Consider the following 15,920-nt stretch of genomic DNA (forward strand, 5'->3'; position numbering starts at 1 on the left):
TGCCATTCTATATTACAGAAGGAATCAAGCATTCTAAGTAGAAACCAATCATTGTCAATACAAACAGAAAAAAAATGTTTTCATTATTAGAAAAAAAAGAAATAGTTTTGATTAATGACTTCTGTTTGCTCGAGCACTTGTGATTTATATGGCAATTTCATACTTTATTATTCCAGATTCTTCAATGTGGTACATAAATTTACAAATATACAGAGTGCTAGATGGAATGCCTCTCTGCCAAGCGCTCACCTTTCCCATTCTAACACACTAGGAGGTGTTGACTGACCATTTTGGTTTTGGCATTATATTAAAAGAAATATTTAAATATTTGACATAAAGCTCTGAAATTTTAATTGCTTCTCACGTGTTTCACAACTAAACAAAGATCAGGAAATGCTAAGTGACTGTTGTGATTGCCATGATCACATGATGCACATACATCTGCACCAATAATTGTGTTAGGCAAGGTGTTATTGTGATTGCTTACAATGGAAACACAGGATCCTCCTCCTGACACTGCCTATCATGATTCCAGCAATAAGTCTATCTGTTTTTCCCAGTTAGCCCTTTCAAGTTGAAGCTTGAATAATGCAAAATCATCCTTAAAATCCTAGTGGTGGGACTTGCTGTTCATATAGAATCATAGAATCATTATGGTTGGAAGAGACCTCAAAGATCATCAAGTCCAACCGTATACCCAATGCCACCATGCCCACTAAACCATGTCTTGAAGCGCCACATCTAAACGTTTTTGAACACCTCCAGGGATGGTGACTCCACCACCTCCCTGGGGAGCCCATTCCAATGCCTAATGACTCTAACAGTGAAGAAGTTCTTTCTAATGTCGAGCCTGAACCTCCCCTGGCGCAACTTGAGACCGATTCCTCTTGTCCTATCACTAGTTACCGGGGAGAAGAGACCAAATATATTCAAGTTCTAGTGTCTTCTTTCACTGTTAAGGCTTCTCTAGAACCATCAGTCCCTCCCAGCAAGGCTCTCGTCTTCTGTCTTCCTCAGTACTATAATCCTATAAGTATGTATGTTCCTCTTCAGATCTCCATGACTTCTTACCCACAGTGTTCTTTCTGTTATAGCCCTTCTTTTTCAAAGATGTGAGCAGCCAACATAGTTGCATCCTGCTGACCCCTTGGCTCTTGGTTGTCTCTAGCCTCAGACTTAAGTAAATCTGCAAGTTCTATTTCTGTACTCCTATCTCTTGCCTTCTCCAGGCAGTTTGAATTATGCAGTGTTAGGAAAGCAGTATTGCATTTTGTATTGCTTCCCTAGTTTAAGTGTTCTTCAGCCTTGGTTCTTCAACTCAGAAAGATCCTCAGGTAAGATCTACTCTCTTACCAGATTCTGTTTTCCCTCTTGATGCTGGATAGATGCTTTCTCAAGTGTATATGTAGCTTTCGGCCAGGTTCTTCAGGAAATTCCTGTGGACTTTCTGCCAGAGATTGCTTCAGGAAATCCTTAATGATGTCTAGTTTCATAATTCTGCACTTATTAGATCCAAATGCCACTTTGTCCTCTTATTCAGGTACATTTGGGAATTTCAAGCTACTTTATTCAAAAGAGTAATGAACTTTTGACCTGGCATAATTAAGAAGGGAAATTATAAGAGTCTCCAACTACCAGAATGATTGACTTAAGTGGGAATAGTCTTTGTTACGGATGGAAAACACTGTGTATGAAATTATCAGGTTCTTCATGTTTCTCAGCCTAAAATGAGCAGTGAAAAGTCCATTTGATCTTTGAACAACTGGTAGCATTCAAAGGAACAATGTGAGCATCTGCAAAACTGTTTGCTCAGTGGAAGTTCAAAATCATATTCAATTTTATTTTTCCTCTTCAAAAAATCTGTACTGCTATAAGAACTTGCTTAAATCTGATTGCACTCAAGGTCTACCTGTTTGTCATTCAGAGTGCCTAATTATACCAGCACTGGGCATGGACTTGGCTAAAATCAGTGTATGGGCCAAGCAAGCAAAAATTTGTGGCTCTGCTGATTTTTCTAGGTGTTTGAGTACCATAATAGTGGTGAAAGACCCTTCTTCAAGAAGATACACAGAAATATGCCATTTTCTCAAAGCTCATCAACCAAAACTTTCATGACAAAGCATCCTTCATGGCAAAAAACTTTCATAACAAAACATAGCAAACTTTGCTTTTAAAAATACAACCAAATCATCATGAATAGACTCATGTGGAGACTTATTCACAAATCATGCATATGTCATCAAGTGTCTCTGACAGCAATTCATCTCTATGTTCCAAATACAATTTGTATAGGTATTTGTTTTCAGAGTGTGAGTGGATGATTGAGATTTTCCCCAATGCACTTCCATTTAAACCAAATGATCAATAATCTTCAGTGTTTTCAATTGTCAATAATGTCAGCATACTTTCTGGGGCTACGTTTGGATAAGGAAAAGCATAGGTGGGACATACTTGACAATTGCAGAGTCCTAGCTTTTTATTTGGAAATTGCTAAATCCATTAGCCTTTTCGTGGACTGTTTACATCAGTTGTTGAATGAATGGGAACTGGGAAGGATGATACTTTGCTGGGAGTAAACTAGCTGCACTCGCTAGTTAAAAAACAGCCAGTGCTGCTGTTTTATGAAGCATCTATATTGTGGAGCTCTGTAAGACATAGGGGGAGATTCAGTGCATGCTTTTATCCGTCATTATTCTTGATAAAAGGTTGCATGTTCCTATTATTGAAGCCCTGATATAAACTTTGTTTAAATAAGCTTTCAGACTTATGCTTTGAGTCTCTATATACATCACGTCTTCAAGAAACGCTGTTGCTGGAAAGATTTAGTTTTTCTCATGGGTCAATACTGAATCCTCTTCAACCTGAAGAACTAATAATACAGTAGTAGGACTTTTCCTACCTGAGAATTTGATTAAAAAGAAAAGGAAAGATGAAGATGAGGATTAAAATAGAGAGTTTCATTTACTATGGTTTATCTCCACCAAATTTGTAAAGAAGTTATGCATTCCTGACCGAAGACAAAAGCCCTTAAGTGCTTCCATTTATACCTTACAAGTCTGCAGTTATTAAAAGGTTATTGACTTTACATACATTTTCTGTGGGGATAAAAACTTCAATTAGTTTTAACTGAAAATGTATGATTTTTGTTTGTTTGTTTAGGAAGGGGATTCCAAGTGAACAAGTGAAACATGCTGATAGAGAGCAAGCAAAGCGTATAGTTTACTCAGTGGTTTATGGAGCAGGTAGGCATTTTTAGAAAAAAAAAACAACTATAGTAGGTAATTTATATAATTTATATAAGTAGACTGAATTTCTAGAGGTGAATAAAAGTTTGTCAGAGTATTACATTTTTATTTTTATCAAGGATTATTAAATGATCTTCCCAGTATCAAAATTATTGAATTAATACAGCCACATTGCCTTATACAAGGATTACTCTCATTTTGTATTTGTTTGCTGCTGATGTAACTGAAACTGAAACATTTGTCTTTATCTAAAATGAGTTTAATTTTGAGTTGACTTTGCATTCTGTCAGTATATAGACAGAGATGAGAATAACTATAATGAAATTAAAAGAACTCCAATATTGTTCCAAAACACATTTATAGAATCACAGAATGGCTGAGGTTGGAAGGGACAACTGGAGGTCATCACATCCAGCCCCTCTGCTCAAGCAGGGACATCTAGACCCTGTTGCCCAGGACCGTGTCCATACGGCTTTTGAATATCTTCAAGGATGGAGACTCCACAACCTCCCTCAGCAAGCTGTGCCAGTGCTCAGTCACACTTACAGTATAAAAGTGTTTCTGTAGATCTTAATGTTTGCTGCCATTTCTTCACAACTGCAGAAAACCTGCAAAAATCCACACTGTTATCCATTCTGCCCAAGTCCTTCCCAGGTCCTAGATAAATCAAGACATTCTGCATACTTTCCAAACTGCCTACCATTTCTTAAATGAATCAACTCTCCTTATGCTTCATAGATGCTTAGAATTACCTTTTCTGGGAAAACAGATGCATATGTATAATCAGCCTACAAGCCCTTGTGAATTTGTTGTAGTAAACAGCTAACTAAGTTTTATGTAGGTCTTCTGCAGAATTCCAAAAGCTCTACAGAAGATGAGTGCTTGGAAAACTCATTTAGGAAATGCATGCCCTAGGCTGCAGGCTTTATTTAACTTGGAAGCACTTAAAACTACATCTTGGGTTCCTGGGTGAGAATGCTTTCTTAATCATTTTTTGCAGTGAGTCAACAATAGTCCTTGAACCAAAGGCAGAGTTAGCCAAGGGCATTCAATTTATTGTTTAGGGCATTCAATTGGAAAGGGGAGAAAAACACTTCAATTTCAGCTCTCCAGAATATCTATTTTATGTATAAGGGTGTGTGTAGATTATATAAATATGTATAAGAATACATATATACACACGTGCATTTTTACATTAAGCTGTATTGCTTTTCAAACATCTGTGTTTAAAATCTATATTTAAAAAGCCCAGCACTAGCTCCCTGCAGTGTAAATTCAGACCATCCCATGCTGAGAGTGGAATCAAATATCCTATTTCCAGCCTGAATGTTTTCATCACTAGATTATTTTACAGAAGGTAAGCATTAGCACCCCTGCCCCTTGGTCCATGCAGATGCTACACATTTGCTACCTCTCCACTTCGCTCTGGGTGGGACAGGCAGATACCTGACTTAATCAGACTGAATCACCACAGGCTGAATGCCCTGTAGTTCTGTATATAACCAGTGGAGTAAAGGAAATGCATCAGTTACTGGGGCTAGAGCCTCCCAATAGAGCCTATGTCTGTCTATTCATGCTGTAGAGAACTTGGATGATTAGATTAAGCAGAGTATTGGCACTCCCTTGCTTGCTCCGTACCAGGCACTAAACATTTCAGTGCAGCAATGCTTGATTTAAGTATCTCCATTTACTTGTTTGTGTCTCCATCTCTCTCAAATGAGGGCAGCTGAAGCACCTGAAAGATAATAAGATGCTTCAGTTCATTAGCAGTGTGATCAGATCCTAATTAAGACATAACATGGAATGATATCATTAAACTATTTAGATGGAAACTGGGCTGACAAAAAATAATTGTTAGATATCTGAAATTGTTGGACTGAATTCCACCCACAGTTTGTCTCCCTTCAAAAGATGGCTAATTTTTCATTAAGGAGACATTTTGATACAACTGAAGAGTGTGAATAATACTTACTTCTTTCACTTCTTTTGGGATTGAAAAATACAGAAGCATTCCCTGAGGAGCTTGCCTGTATTATGCTTACAGGAGTTAATGAAAATCTTTTATGTAGTAAATAGTAATCTTTTTTTTTCTTTTTGTTTTCTTAGCTTTAGGTTACACTTGGTTCATATTTTCCAAGTCTTTTCTATAATCACAGGATCACAGAATGGTCAGGGTTGGAAGGAGCCTCTGGAGATGATCTAGTCCAACCCCCCTGCCAAAGCAGGTTCACCTACAGCAATTTGCACAGGATTGCATCCAGGCGGGTTTTGAATATCTCCACAGAATGAAACTCCACAAGATCTCTGGGCAGCCTGTTCCAGTGCTCTGCCACCCTCAATGTGTACAAGTTCTTCCTCATATTCAGATGGAACTTCCTGAGTTTCAGTTTGTGTCCGTTGCCCCTTAACCTCTCACTGGCCACTGCTGAAAAGACTCTGGCCCCATCCTTTTGACATCCACCCTTAAGTTATTTGTAAGCATTGATGAACTCTCCTCTCAGTCTTCTCTTCTCCATGCTGAGCAGATGCAATTCTCTCAGCCTTTCCTCATAAGAGAGATGCTCCAGTCCCCTCATCATCTTCATTGCCTTCCACTGGATTCTCTCCAGTAGTTCTTTGTCTTTCTTGAACTGAGGAGCCCAGAACTAGACCCAGTACTTGAGATGTGGCTTCACCAGGGCAGAGTAGAGGGGGAGGATAACCTCCCTCGACCTGCTGGCCACACTCTTCCTCATGCACCCCAAGATGCCATTGGCCTTCTTGGCCACAAGGGCACATTGCTGGCTCATGGTCAACTTGTTGTCCCCCAGGACTCCCAGGTCCTTCATCGGGCTGCTCTGCAGCAGGTCAACCCCCAGCCTGTACTGGTGCGTGGGGTTATTCCTCCCTAAGTGCAGGACTCCACACTTGCCCTTGTTGACCTTCATCAGGTTGCTCCCCACCCAACTCTCTGGCCTGTCCAGGTCTCCCTGAATGGCAGCACAGCCTTCTGGTGTATCAGCCACTCCTCCCAGTTTCATATTATCAGCGAACTTGCTGAGGGTACACTCTATCCCTTTATCCAGGTCGTTGATGAATAAATTAAACAGGACTGGACCCAGAACTGACCCCTGGGGAACATCGCTAGCTATGGGCCTCCAACTAGACTCTCTGCAGCTGATCACGACTCTTGAGTTCTGCCATTCAGCCGGTTCTCAATCCTGCTCACTGTCCGCTCATCTAACCCACACTTCCTGACCTTACCTATGAGGCTGTTATGGGAGACAGTGTCAAAAGCCTTGCTGAAGCCAAGGTAGACAATATCCACTTCTCTCCCTTCATCTACCCAGCTAGTTCCCTGGGTCCTCCTTCTTGCCCTTTTTGAAGATAGGAGCGACATGGGCTTTCCTGCAGTCCTTAGGCACCTCTCCTGTTCTCCACGACCTTTCAAATATGATGGAGAGTGGCTCAGCAATGACATCTGCCAGCTCCCTCAGCACGCGTGGGTCCATCCCATTGGGGCCCATGGATTTGTGGGTGTTCAATTTGCTTGAATGACCTCTAACCTGATCCTCCTCATCTAAGGGAAAGTCTTCCTTTATCCAGGCTTCTTCTCTTATTTCCAGGGTCTGGGATTAATAAGGGCCTGCCTTAGCCATAAAGACTGAAGCAAAGGTGTTCATTAACCACCTTTTCTGTATCTTCCATCACCAGGGTATCCACCTCCTTCAACAGTGGGCCTACGTTTTCCCTAGTCTTCCTTTTGCTACTGATGTACTTGTAGAAGCCCTTCTTGTTGTCTTTGATGTCCCTTGCCAGACTTAATTCCAAATGGACCTCAGCCTTCCTTGTCACATCGCTGCATACTCTGACAACATTCCTATATTCCTCCCAAATGGCCTGTCCCTTTCCACATTCCATAAACTTCTTTCTTCCATTTGAATTCTGCCAGAAGCTCCTTGCTCATCCATGCAGGTCTCCTGCCCCCTTTGCTTGATTTCTTGCTCATAGGGATGTACTGATCTCGAGCTTGGAGGAAGTGGTGCTTGAATATTAACCAGCTCTCTTGGGGCACCCTACCTTCCAGGGCCCTAACCCATGGGACCCCTCCAAGCAGGTCCCTGAAGAGGCCAAAGTTAGCTCTCCTGAAGGCCAGGGAAGTAATCCCACTTATTGCCCTGCTTGCTCCACACGGGATCCTGAACTCCACCACCTCATGGTCACTGTAGCCAAGGCTGCCCCCAACCTTCACATCTCCAACCAGTATTTCTTTGATTGTTAGTCAGTGTCCAGCAGCACACCTCTCCTTGTTGGCTTTCTTGTTGGCTCCCCCACCACCTGTGTCGAAAAGTTATCATTAATAACTGATGATCGTGGAGGATAAAAAGTAGTATAATAAGACGAGTCTCGTTATGTCTAGGAGTTGGTACTTTAATAAATACACCAAATACTGAGACGGATGACAGTATTACTGTCTTTTGCTTGGTTTGGAGCAATTCAATTCACCTGCTTCTGCCTCAGTCATCTTGTAAAACTAAAGCACAGAGAACTTAAACATCGAGTGCACCCTCAGTAAGTTTGCAGACGACACCAAGCTGGGTGGGAGTGTTGATCTGCTGGAGGGTAGGAAGGCACTACAGAGGGATCTGGACAGGCTGGATCAATGGGCTGAGGCCAACTGTATGAGATTCAACAAGACCAAGTGCCAGGTCCTGCACTTCGGTCACAACAACCCCATGCAGTGCTGCAGGCTTGGGGATGAGTGGCTGGAAAGCTGCCCGGTGGAAAAAGACCTGGGGGTGTTGGTCGACAGCGGGCTGAACGTGAGCCAGCAGTGTGCCCAGGTGGCCAAGAAGGCCAACAGCATCCTGGCCTGTATCAGAAACAGTGTGGCCAGCAGGACTAGGGAAGTGATAATCCCTTTGTACTCTGCGCTGGTGAGGCTGCACCTTGAATACTGTGTTCAGTTTTGGGCCCCTCACTATAAGAAGGACATTGTGGTGCTGGAGCGTGTCCAGAGAAGAGCGACAAAGCTAGTGAAGGGCCTGGAGAACAAGTCTTATGAGGAGTGGCTGAGGGAGCTGGGGTTGTTTAGCCTGGAGAAGAGGAGGCTGAGGGGAGACCTTATCACCCTCTACAACGACCTGAAAGGAGGTTGTAGTGAGGTGGGGGTTGATCTCTTCTCCCCGCTAACTAGCGACAGGACAATAGGAAATGTCTCAAGTTGCACCAGGGGAGGTTCAGGTTGGATATTAGGAAGAACTTCTTCACTGTAAGAGTCGTTAGGCATTGGGACGGGCTCCCCAGGGAGGTGGTGCACTCACCACCCCGGAGGTGTTCAAAAAACGTTTAGATGTGGCGCTTCGAGACACGGTTTAGTGGGTTTAGCGGGCATGGTGGCATTGGGTATACGGTTGGACTTGATGATCTTTGAGGTCTCTTCCAACCGTAATGATTCTATGGTTCTGTTCTATGATCTGTAAAATAAGGAATTCATTCCATTCAATGGCAGTATGCTCAAGCCCTGGATTGACAGAGGGATCCCAAGGTGTTTAAATGAAAAGCAGAGAAACTAATGATGTTTTCAGTTTTGAAAGATGACATTACAGAATGGAGAACGCTAAAACTTATAGGCTGCTGCTAACAATTCCCCTGGCACAGATAACTCAAGGAGAGTGCTCGGGGAAGCTTTAGTCTTCCTGAGCATTGCTTCACATAGCCTGTGCTCCTGTAGTGTGGAACATGATCTGATGCAATTACGTGGGTGTACATTCCCCTCTTTTTGCTTCCCAGGAACTGCATTTTGCTGGAACCTTTCAGACTTCCTTACTGATAGTGTGGCTTAATTTTCCTACTATTTTATGCAATACTTTGTTCTGTATATCAATAGTTCTTTAAATGGATAACATGGACAAACTTAGATGTTAAAGTTCTCTAAGGAAGCCACAGCAGTCTCCTAGCTGTTAACAGTGTGTGCTTTAGCAGATAGATTTGTCATTTGCTGACCCAGGAAGAAAACCTAAATTAATTAGATGTCAAATAAATGTACAGACATATAATAGCTCAGCAAGAGTCCTCCTGGATGTCTTGTGAATTTCTTCTTCTAGCACCTTGTCCAGATTGGTGTTCCTGCAGCTCAGTGCAGATCCTGGCATGTCTGAGAATAAAATGCTACAGAATTGTTCTGAAATGCACATCAGACTGACAGTGATGGCATTTAGGTGGCTGAAATCTTCTCTCTTTCAAAAATGCTAGATAATTTTTCTTGACAGTATTACTGTGACAATAACTATTCTATGCCTTTGGTGCCTTGAGACATCACTTCTCAGCTTATGTTATTTGCAGACACAGTGCTGGTTTTGTGTTGCTGTGCAGCTGACAAATATATCTGTCTTTCAAACCTCATATGACTAAAGTTGATGTATGTTTTATTTTTACTGGAACTGTTTGGTTTATAAATGTGTTTAAACTGTAGCTCTTTTAGTTTATATTTTCACACTCTGGAAAACTGTCTTCAGCTTTTTTCCACCTTATCTTATAAATGGTCTTAGATCCAAGGTAATATATATTGTGCACCTATATCCTATCCAAAAGCTATTATTCCTTTCTCTCTCTATTGAAACGGTTTTCTGCTTTTTCTTTTTCCAACTGTTTTATTTCGCAACTTGGACCCAGATTTTTACAGACATTGAGGAGCCTAAGATTGTTTGAAATCTGTGGGACTCAGACTCTTAACAGCCTTTCTAAAATCAGGCTACTTGGTCTGATTGCTTCAGCAGTTAAATTTTGCCGTGACTTCTACACCAAATATAAAGCTTTGAGCTAAACTCAACCAGCCACATCTCCATCCTTTTTTAGACCTTAATTCCCATTTGTGTTTGTTTAAAATTGATTTCAAATTCCTTATATGCTCCTCAAAGTTTGCAGATTTCAACACTGAACTAGTAAAATTACACTTAAAGCTATTCTGTGAACAAAAGAGATTTCAACCACTTTATAGGTATAAATTATAACTAGGGATTTCTTAATTACATACTTCTTCTATATCTCTTAGTAAGTATGTTCTTAATCCAGTAACTTCAGTAAAACATTCAAGCTCAAAGTTAAACATTTGCTTTGTTGAAATATGATTGCAGTATATCAAATTCGTCCTCTTTCATAGAGGTAAGTAAAGGTAACTAATTCCACTAATTGTGAATACAACAGTGCTATTGTATGTAGTGGATTTCTCTTCTGCTTTATTGCAAAATAAAGATAATTTCTTTACTACCAGGTAAAGAACGTCTTGCTGACTGCCTCAGAATTACTCCTCTTCAAGCCAGTCAATTTATAGAGAGTTTTATGCAAAAATACAAGAAAGTACATGAATTTACAAAGAAAACCATTGAACAATGCCGAAATAAAGGTAATTCAAAGTCTATAAGCATATTTTTGTTTACTAGTCAGCACTGTGTGACAGTGGTGAAGACAAAGATTCAGCTCGACCCAAATTCAGATAGTTATAGGACAACAAAAAAGATGGAATATAATTTCTTGTCTAGTCAGTTTTTTTTTCTTTTTTAACCCTAAGAGGAGCTGGTTGAACCTGTCTGCCTTCTCTCAGAAAGATGCTAACAGAATAAGACATCTGTTCTCAGAGTGAACCCTACTTAATGTCAAGTTAGACTGCATCATTTTGACATATAATGTGCTCCAACACAAAAAGCCCAAGGAATCTTTTACTTAATAAATATGCTACATGGCTGCCAGACCATGGAAGTTCAGCCATTTAGCCAAAGAACCAATTTACAGAGCCAATTCTTTTTAATGTATTTTTTAATTTGCATGAGACAGAATTTATGTTCTTGAAGTTCAGGTGGTGTCTGTGATGACAGATGTTTGCAGAGTACTTCTTGGAGTCAGCAGCTGCAAACTCTTCTTGCATCAAATTTGGTTTTAGTCTACATATTAATGTATATTTAGTGAATCCTAGGAGTGCAGCAATTTGAGGAGAGAAAATATAGCTGCTTGAAATATTGTCTTTTAAAAGCTAATTAGCAGAACTGTCAAAATTGATTTATTTTGTTTCTTAATAGGGTATACAGTACTAAGCCATTTTGTAGAACTAAATAGTAAGTTTGCAATATAATACTACCCATCATTGTATGGGTGAGTGTCATGATAGAAACATATAACTGACTTCCAGTCATGAAAATGGATAGTATTCCTTTTTTGTACTTTGTAGGGCTTAAAAATCTACTGGAAGCATGAATCATCATTGTGTCACACAGTTGCATTCCTTTTTTCATTAATATTACTAAAAAAAAGTGAAGTTACCGAGAATCTATTTTAGCTATAATAATGCCCAACATAACATATCTAGTAAAATATTACACATTTTATATATTTTTAATCTATTTAAAATAACTTAGCATTCTTTTCTTACTTGTCTAATTAGTACTTACTCCTCCTCTCACTCCCAGCTATCAACCATTTTTTTAACCATTAGTGGTAGAAGGACAATCTGATTTGGTTGTACAAGCTTAAAAAATCTGCAGTAGATCAACATTATTTAATATTTTTCTTGCTAATTCAACAACAAAAGCATTCCAACTTAGTGAGCTAATTGTCAGATAACTTTTCCTTACTTATCTGCAGTTCAAAGGTGAACGGCACCTACCTGACTAATATTATTTAAGTGTTACGTATATCTGATACTCCGTGTAGACATGAAATCATATAAATAATATTAATGTATGATGAAGATATTTTTGTTAGTGTGTTAGTATATATGTCATTATATTGTTGTTGGGTTTTGATGGAATTATCAACATATTAAAAAGACTACATTAAGACCTCATTCAAATATGTATTTGCAGATTAATCTTTGACCACAGAAGCATATTCTACCACTATTATCTACAAGATGGTATTTGTTTGGGGATGCTAACCAGCTATGAGTATTGTAAGGGTGATTCTGTTGTGGAGACACACCACATAGGAATAAGGATATTACCGTAAATCTGTTTTCCCCTGAGAATCAAATGTTTCAAGAATTCCATCTTGAGATACTGTTCTTCATGGAAAATCTTAGTTAAATTGGAAAGACTGATTTGCCAAAGAATATCCTAACCTCCAGATAATTCAGCTCCTTGTTCCAATACTGGTACTTCTTGTATCAGCACTCCTGGAAATATACTGATTCACAGAAAGCTGTATTAATTCATCAGAACAATCTTCATCCTCTGCACATAAGTCTGGGTATGTGTTGTCCATAGTAAGGTCATAACTTTGTATTTGAAGAAGTCTCTTTACCGCATGTGCTAGCATATCTTGGTTGCCAAAGAGGAGATGAAACTCCGTGGCAGTCTGAACCTTCATGGTATCTTATGAAAATTCATGGATAGCCAAGGTGGTCAGAAGTATAACGACAGATTTCATACAGACATATTTTTAACATGGATGATTTTTCATTTTTCTTAAAATAAGAAAAGTTTAGTTTTGAAGATAAGCTCAAATAAGGTTTTGTGTGTGTTATTTTGACAAGAGGTTCCTCATATCTCTTTTCCTTTCTCAACAACTCTCACTTGCCCTCCAAAATAGTTTGGCAAAATATGTCATTAGGCCTAACATAAGGCTTTAACTGTGTTTTCAAGTATTTCTTTCAAACTAAAAAAACCCACCACACTAGAGTTAAGGAAGTTTGACTGTAAAAGGAACATGAAAATACCATATAAAGTAAATTGAAAAAAAGTTACAACTTTGGGGTTTTTCCCCAAAACTATTTGATAATTTTGGAAAATATTAATAAATGCTTTAATTACCCTACAAATTGATTTTTCTTTGCTATTCCCAAGTAAACTATTCATTGCATGAAAAGCTTTAATTATGGCTGCTAATAGATAGCTAATTCTGCTAGGTATTTATAGTTTCATCTCCCAGAGAGAAAGTTTGCTGGTATATTAGTAGACATTCCTAATGAAAATACAGCTTTAATGAACAGAAGTTTTCCTTGTATAACATGTACAAATTCTCTGAATGGAATAATTTTTAGGCCAAAAATACAATAGGTGTTTAAGGTTTAAATAAGAGAAGCTCTGGTTATTTTCAGAGGGCAAAATATTAGATTGACTCAGGCAGCACATAATTACAAAAATCTCTATTATCTTCAAAAAGAATTTTTGAAATTTAATTTTCACCACTGTAAGAATACTAATTTCTATTTCAATCCTACAAGGTTACGTGGTTTCCATAATGGGACGTAAAAGACCACTGGCTAATATCAATGCACAGGATTACAAACTACGCACTCAAGCGGAGAGGCAGGCTGTCAATTTCGTTGTTCAAGGTAAAAAACTACCTGCCTACCTTCCCGGTTACCTGCCTATCTCTTTATCTGTGCTTGGCTTTAGTGGACAACAACTCTGATAATCTCAAAACAATGAATATTCTAGTAGCCTACTTTTGTTACTCCAAAAGCGTTTCTGTGATTATGCTGCTTACAGATTCTAGCTTTTATTTTGCCAGGTAGCTTTAGTTTAAGAAACATACAACATTACAAGGATTGTCTTCCCGGTTACCTGCCTATCTCTTTATCTGTGCTTGGCTTTAGTGGACAACAACTCTGATAATCTCAAAACAATGAATATTCTAGTAGCCTACTTTTGTTACTCCAAAAGCGTTTCTGTGATTATGCTGCTTACAGATTCTAGCTTTTATTTTGCCAGGTAGCTTTAGTTTAAGAAACATACAACATTACAAGGATTGTTATTATTTTTTTTTGAAACCCAACTCATTCTTTGTAAGGAACACTCAAACTTAATTCTGTGGAGGGTGAGAGAAAAGGTGTTTTTTCACAGAAAAACACTGCAAATTTGCCATATAGGTTGGAGTAGTCTGCTAGAGTAGACTACTGAGGCATGAGTTTTACTGTGAAAGAGAAGTTTAAATGATGTATTCTGTCTATCTTGGAAATTTCCAGTATACAGTATCATAATAATAACAGTATCAATGTTCTAATACACTATAGAGCTCTGTGGTAGTTAAATATAGGTTTAGATACAAACTGTGTATAGAGAGAATATCTAGAATTCAGTGCTTCAGAAGTATTGTTGTCTTAAAACATTTTCCTTTCTGGTTTTGATTGTTACACCAAAAGGGTTTTTGTGATTATACTGTTTACAGATTCTAGCTTTTATTTTGCCAGATAGCTGTAGTTTAAGAAATACACAACATTACAAGGGTCCTGCATTGTTATTATTTGTTTTGAAACCCAACTCATTCTTTGTAAGGCACATTCAAACTTAATTCTGTAGAGGGCAAGGAAAAAGGTGTTTTTCACAGGAAATCATTGCAGATTTGCCATATAGGTTGGAAATGTAAAAATCAGCATAAAGTGCTTAAATGTTAGTTAAGCTGATTCATTAACGTACTCTATTTAAATCGCTTGATGGTCAGTCTTGTATGGAATTTAGCCACATAAAGGAAAAAATGAAAACTGAGCTGGCAGTCCAAGGCTGAGATCCCTCCTACCAAACTGCCCCTTGGAAGAATTATTTTTTCAATTGGATGATGCTGACAGGGTTTTCATTAAGTTGTATTGGAAACGTACAATTTACAGGCAAGTAAAAAGTGCTTTCTAGAGATGGTGATGGCATGCTTTTTATAAAGTGATTTGAATTTTCCTTTTGAAAAGATCATGTGTTTTTTCTTTTTTCCCTCTCCAAATATTATTCATTTTAATGTTTCATTTTAAAAATGACTTAAGTATTTATGTCACATTTGACACTCCTTGTAATTGCTAACTGAATTTAAGTAGTCTCTGCAAGGATATGTACAGATCCAGGATTCTAATATATACTCTGTTGCTTGAATAATAGTTGTGCTGAAGTGGTGGCTGCCTTCCTGTAGTAGGCACCCAACTAGAATTTTAAAATATCCTTATAAAATCTGCAGCAAAGCTTGCATGTTTGTAACACTGGGCATGCCTGTACAACCTTCTCCAGAGACTTGTGTTCAGTTTACCTGGGTCTCCATTGAGCTGGCCAGCAACCCTCTCCAGTTGAAGGCACAATGCTTGAGCTAATACAGCGAGTCCTGCTGAGTGGACAGTGTAGCATTAATAAAGCTACACGGCCTTCTGAGCAGCACTTGCCTATGTCCATCTCTGTCCATAGAGCTTGGAGCTGAGGCAAAACTATCACAGGACTGTCTGCAAAACACTCACATGTACCTATGATAATAAGATTATCGTATTTCATTGTCGGTTCCATTAATACTGGAGAACCAATCTGATGAAAAATAGTGTAAGTAATTCAAAACATGTAATATTAGAAGGTGTGATGAAACAAGGATTAAAAACTGTAAAATATTCAGTATTCCAAATTTTATAAAAAAATTCATTTTAGACTACAATGATTTTTTAATTTCAGAACTTCAACTATGAGATAGCATTTTAAAACTGTAAAAACTTTCTAAATTATGCTAAAACATTTTATCACAGTTAGTGTACTAAACTGCATTTAATATATGTGTTTTATAATTATATCTAATAGTCTAATTCATTTAAGCAGTTTGAGTTTTGGTTATGGTAGCAGCAAATGATAGCAGAAGACTTCTCATGCATGACAATATTGAGAGGAACGTAGAGTTCCATATTTAATTTACTACAGCTATATTTCCCACAGTTCTTTCATAATGTTTTTTTCTCTTTTTGAA

At 38.6% G+C, this 15,920-nt stretch overlaps 1 protein-coding gene across 1 annotated transcript in view; it reads left to right on the forward strand.

Annotated features, from left to right (window-relative positions):
- LOC104167626 (DNA polymerase nu-like) overlaps nucleotides 1-15,920 on the forward strand; it is a gene marked incomplete at its 5' end in the record, with an annotated part of 78,986 nt that overhangs the window by 37,779 nt on the left and 25,287 nt on the right. The window contains 3 exons of the mRNA XM_009707936.1: nucleotides 3,160-3,242; nucleotides 10,498-10,629; nucleotides 13,441-13,551. Of these exons, the coding sequence (XP_009706238.1) occupies nucleotides 3,160-3,242; nucleotides 10,498-10,629; nucleotides 13,441-13,551 (326 nt within the window). The remainder of the gene's footprint in view (nucleotides 1-3,159; nucleotides 3,243-10,497; nucleotides 10,630-13,440; nucleotides 13,552-15,920) is intronic.

This window comes from Cariama cristata, unplaced genomic scaffold (genome assembly GCF_000690535.1).
Source record: "Cariama cristata isolate BGI_N322 unplaced genomic scaffold, ASM69053v1 scaffold12319, whole genome shotgun sequence".
Lineage (NCBI taxonomy): Eukaryota > Metazoa > Chordata > Aves > Cariamiformes > Cariamidae > Cariama > Cariama cristata.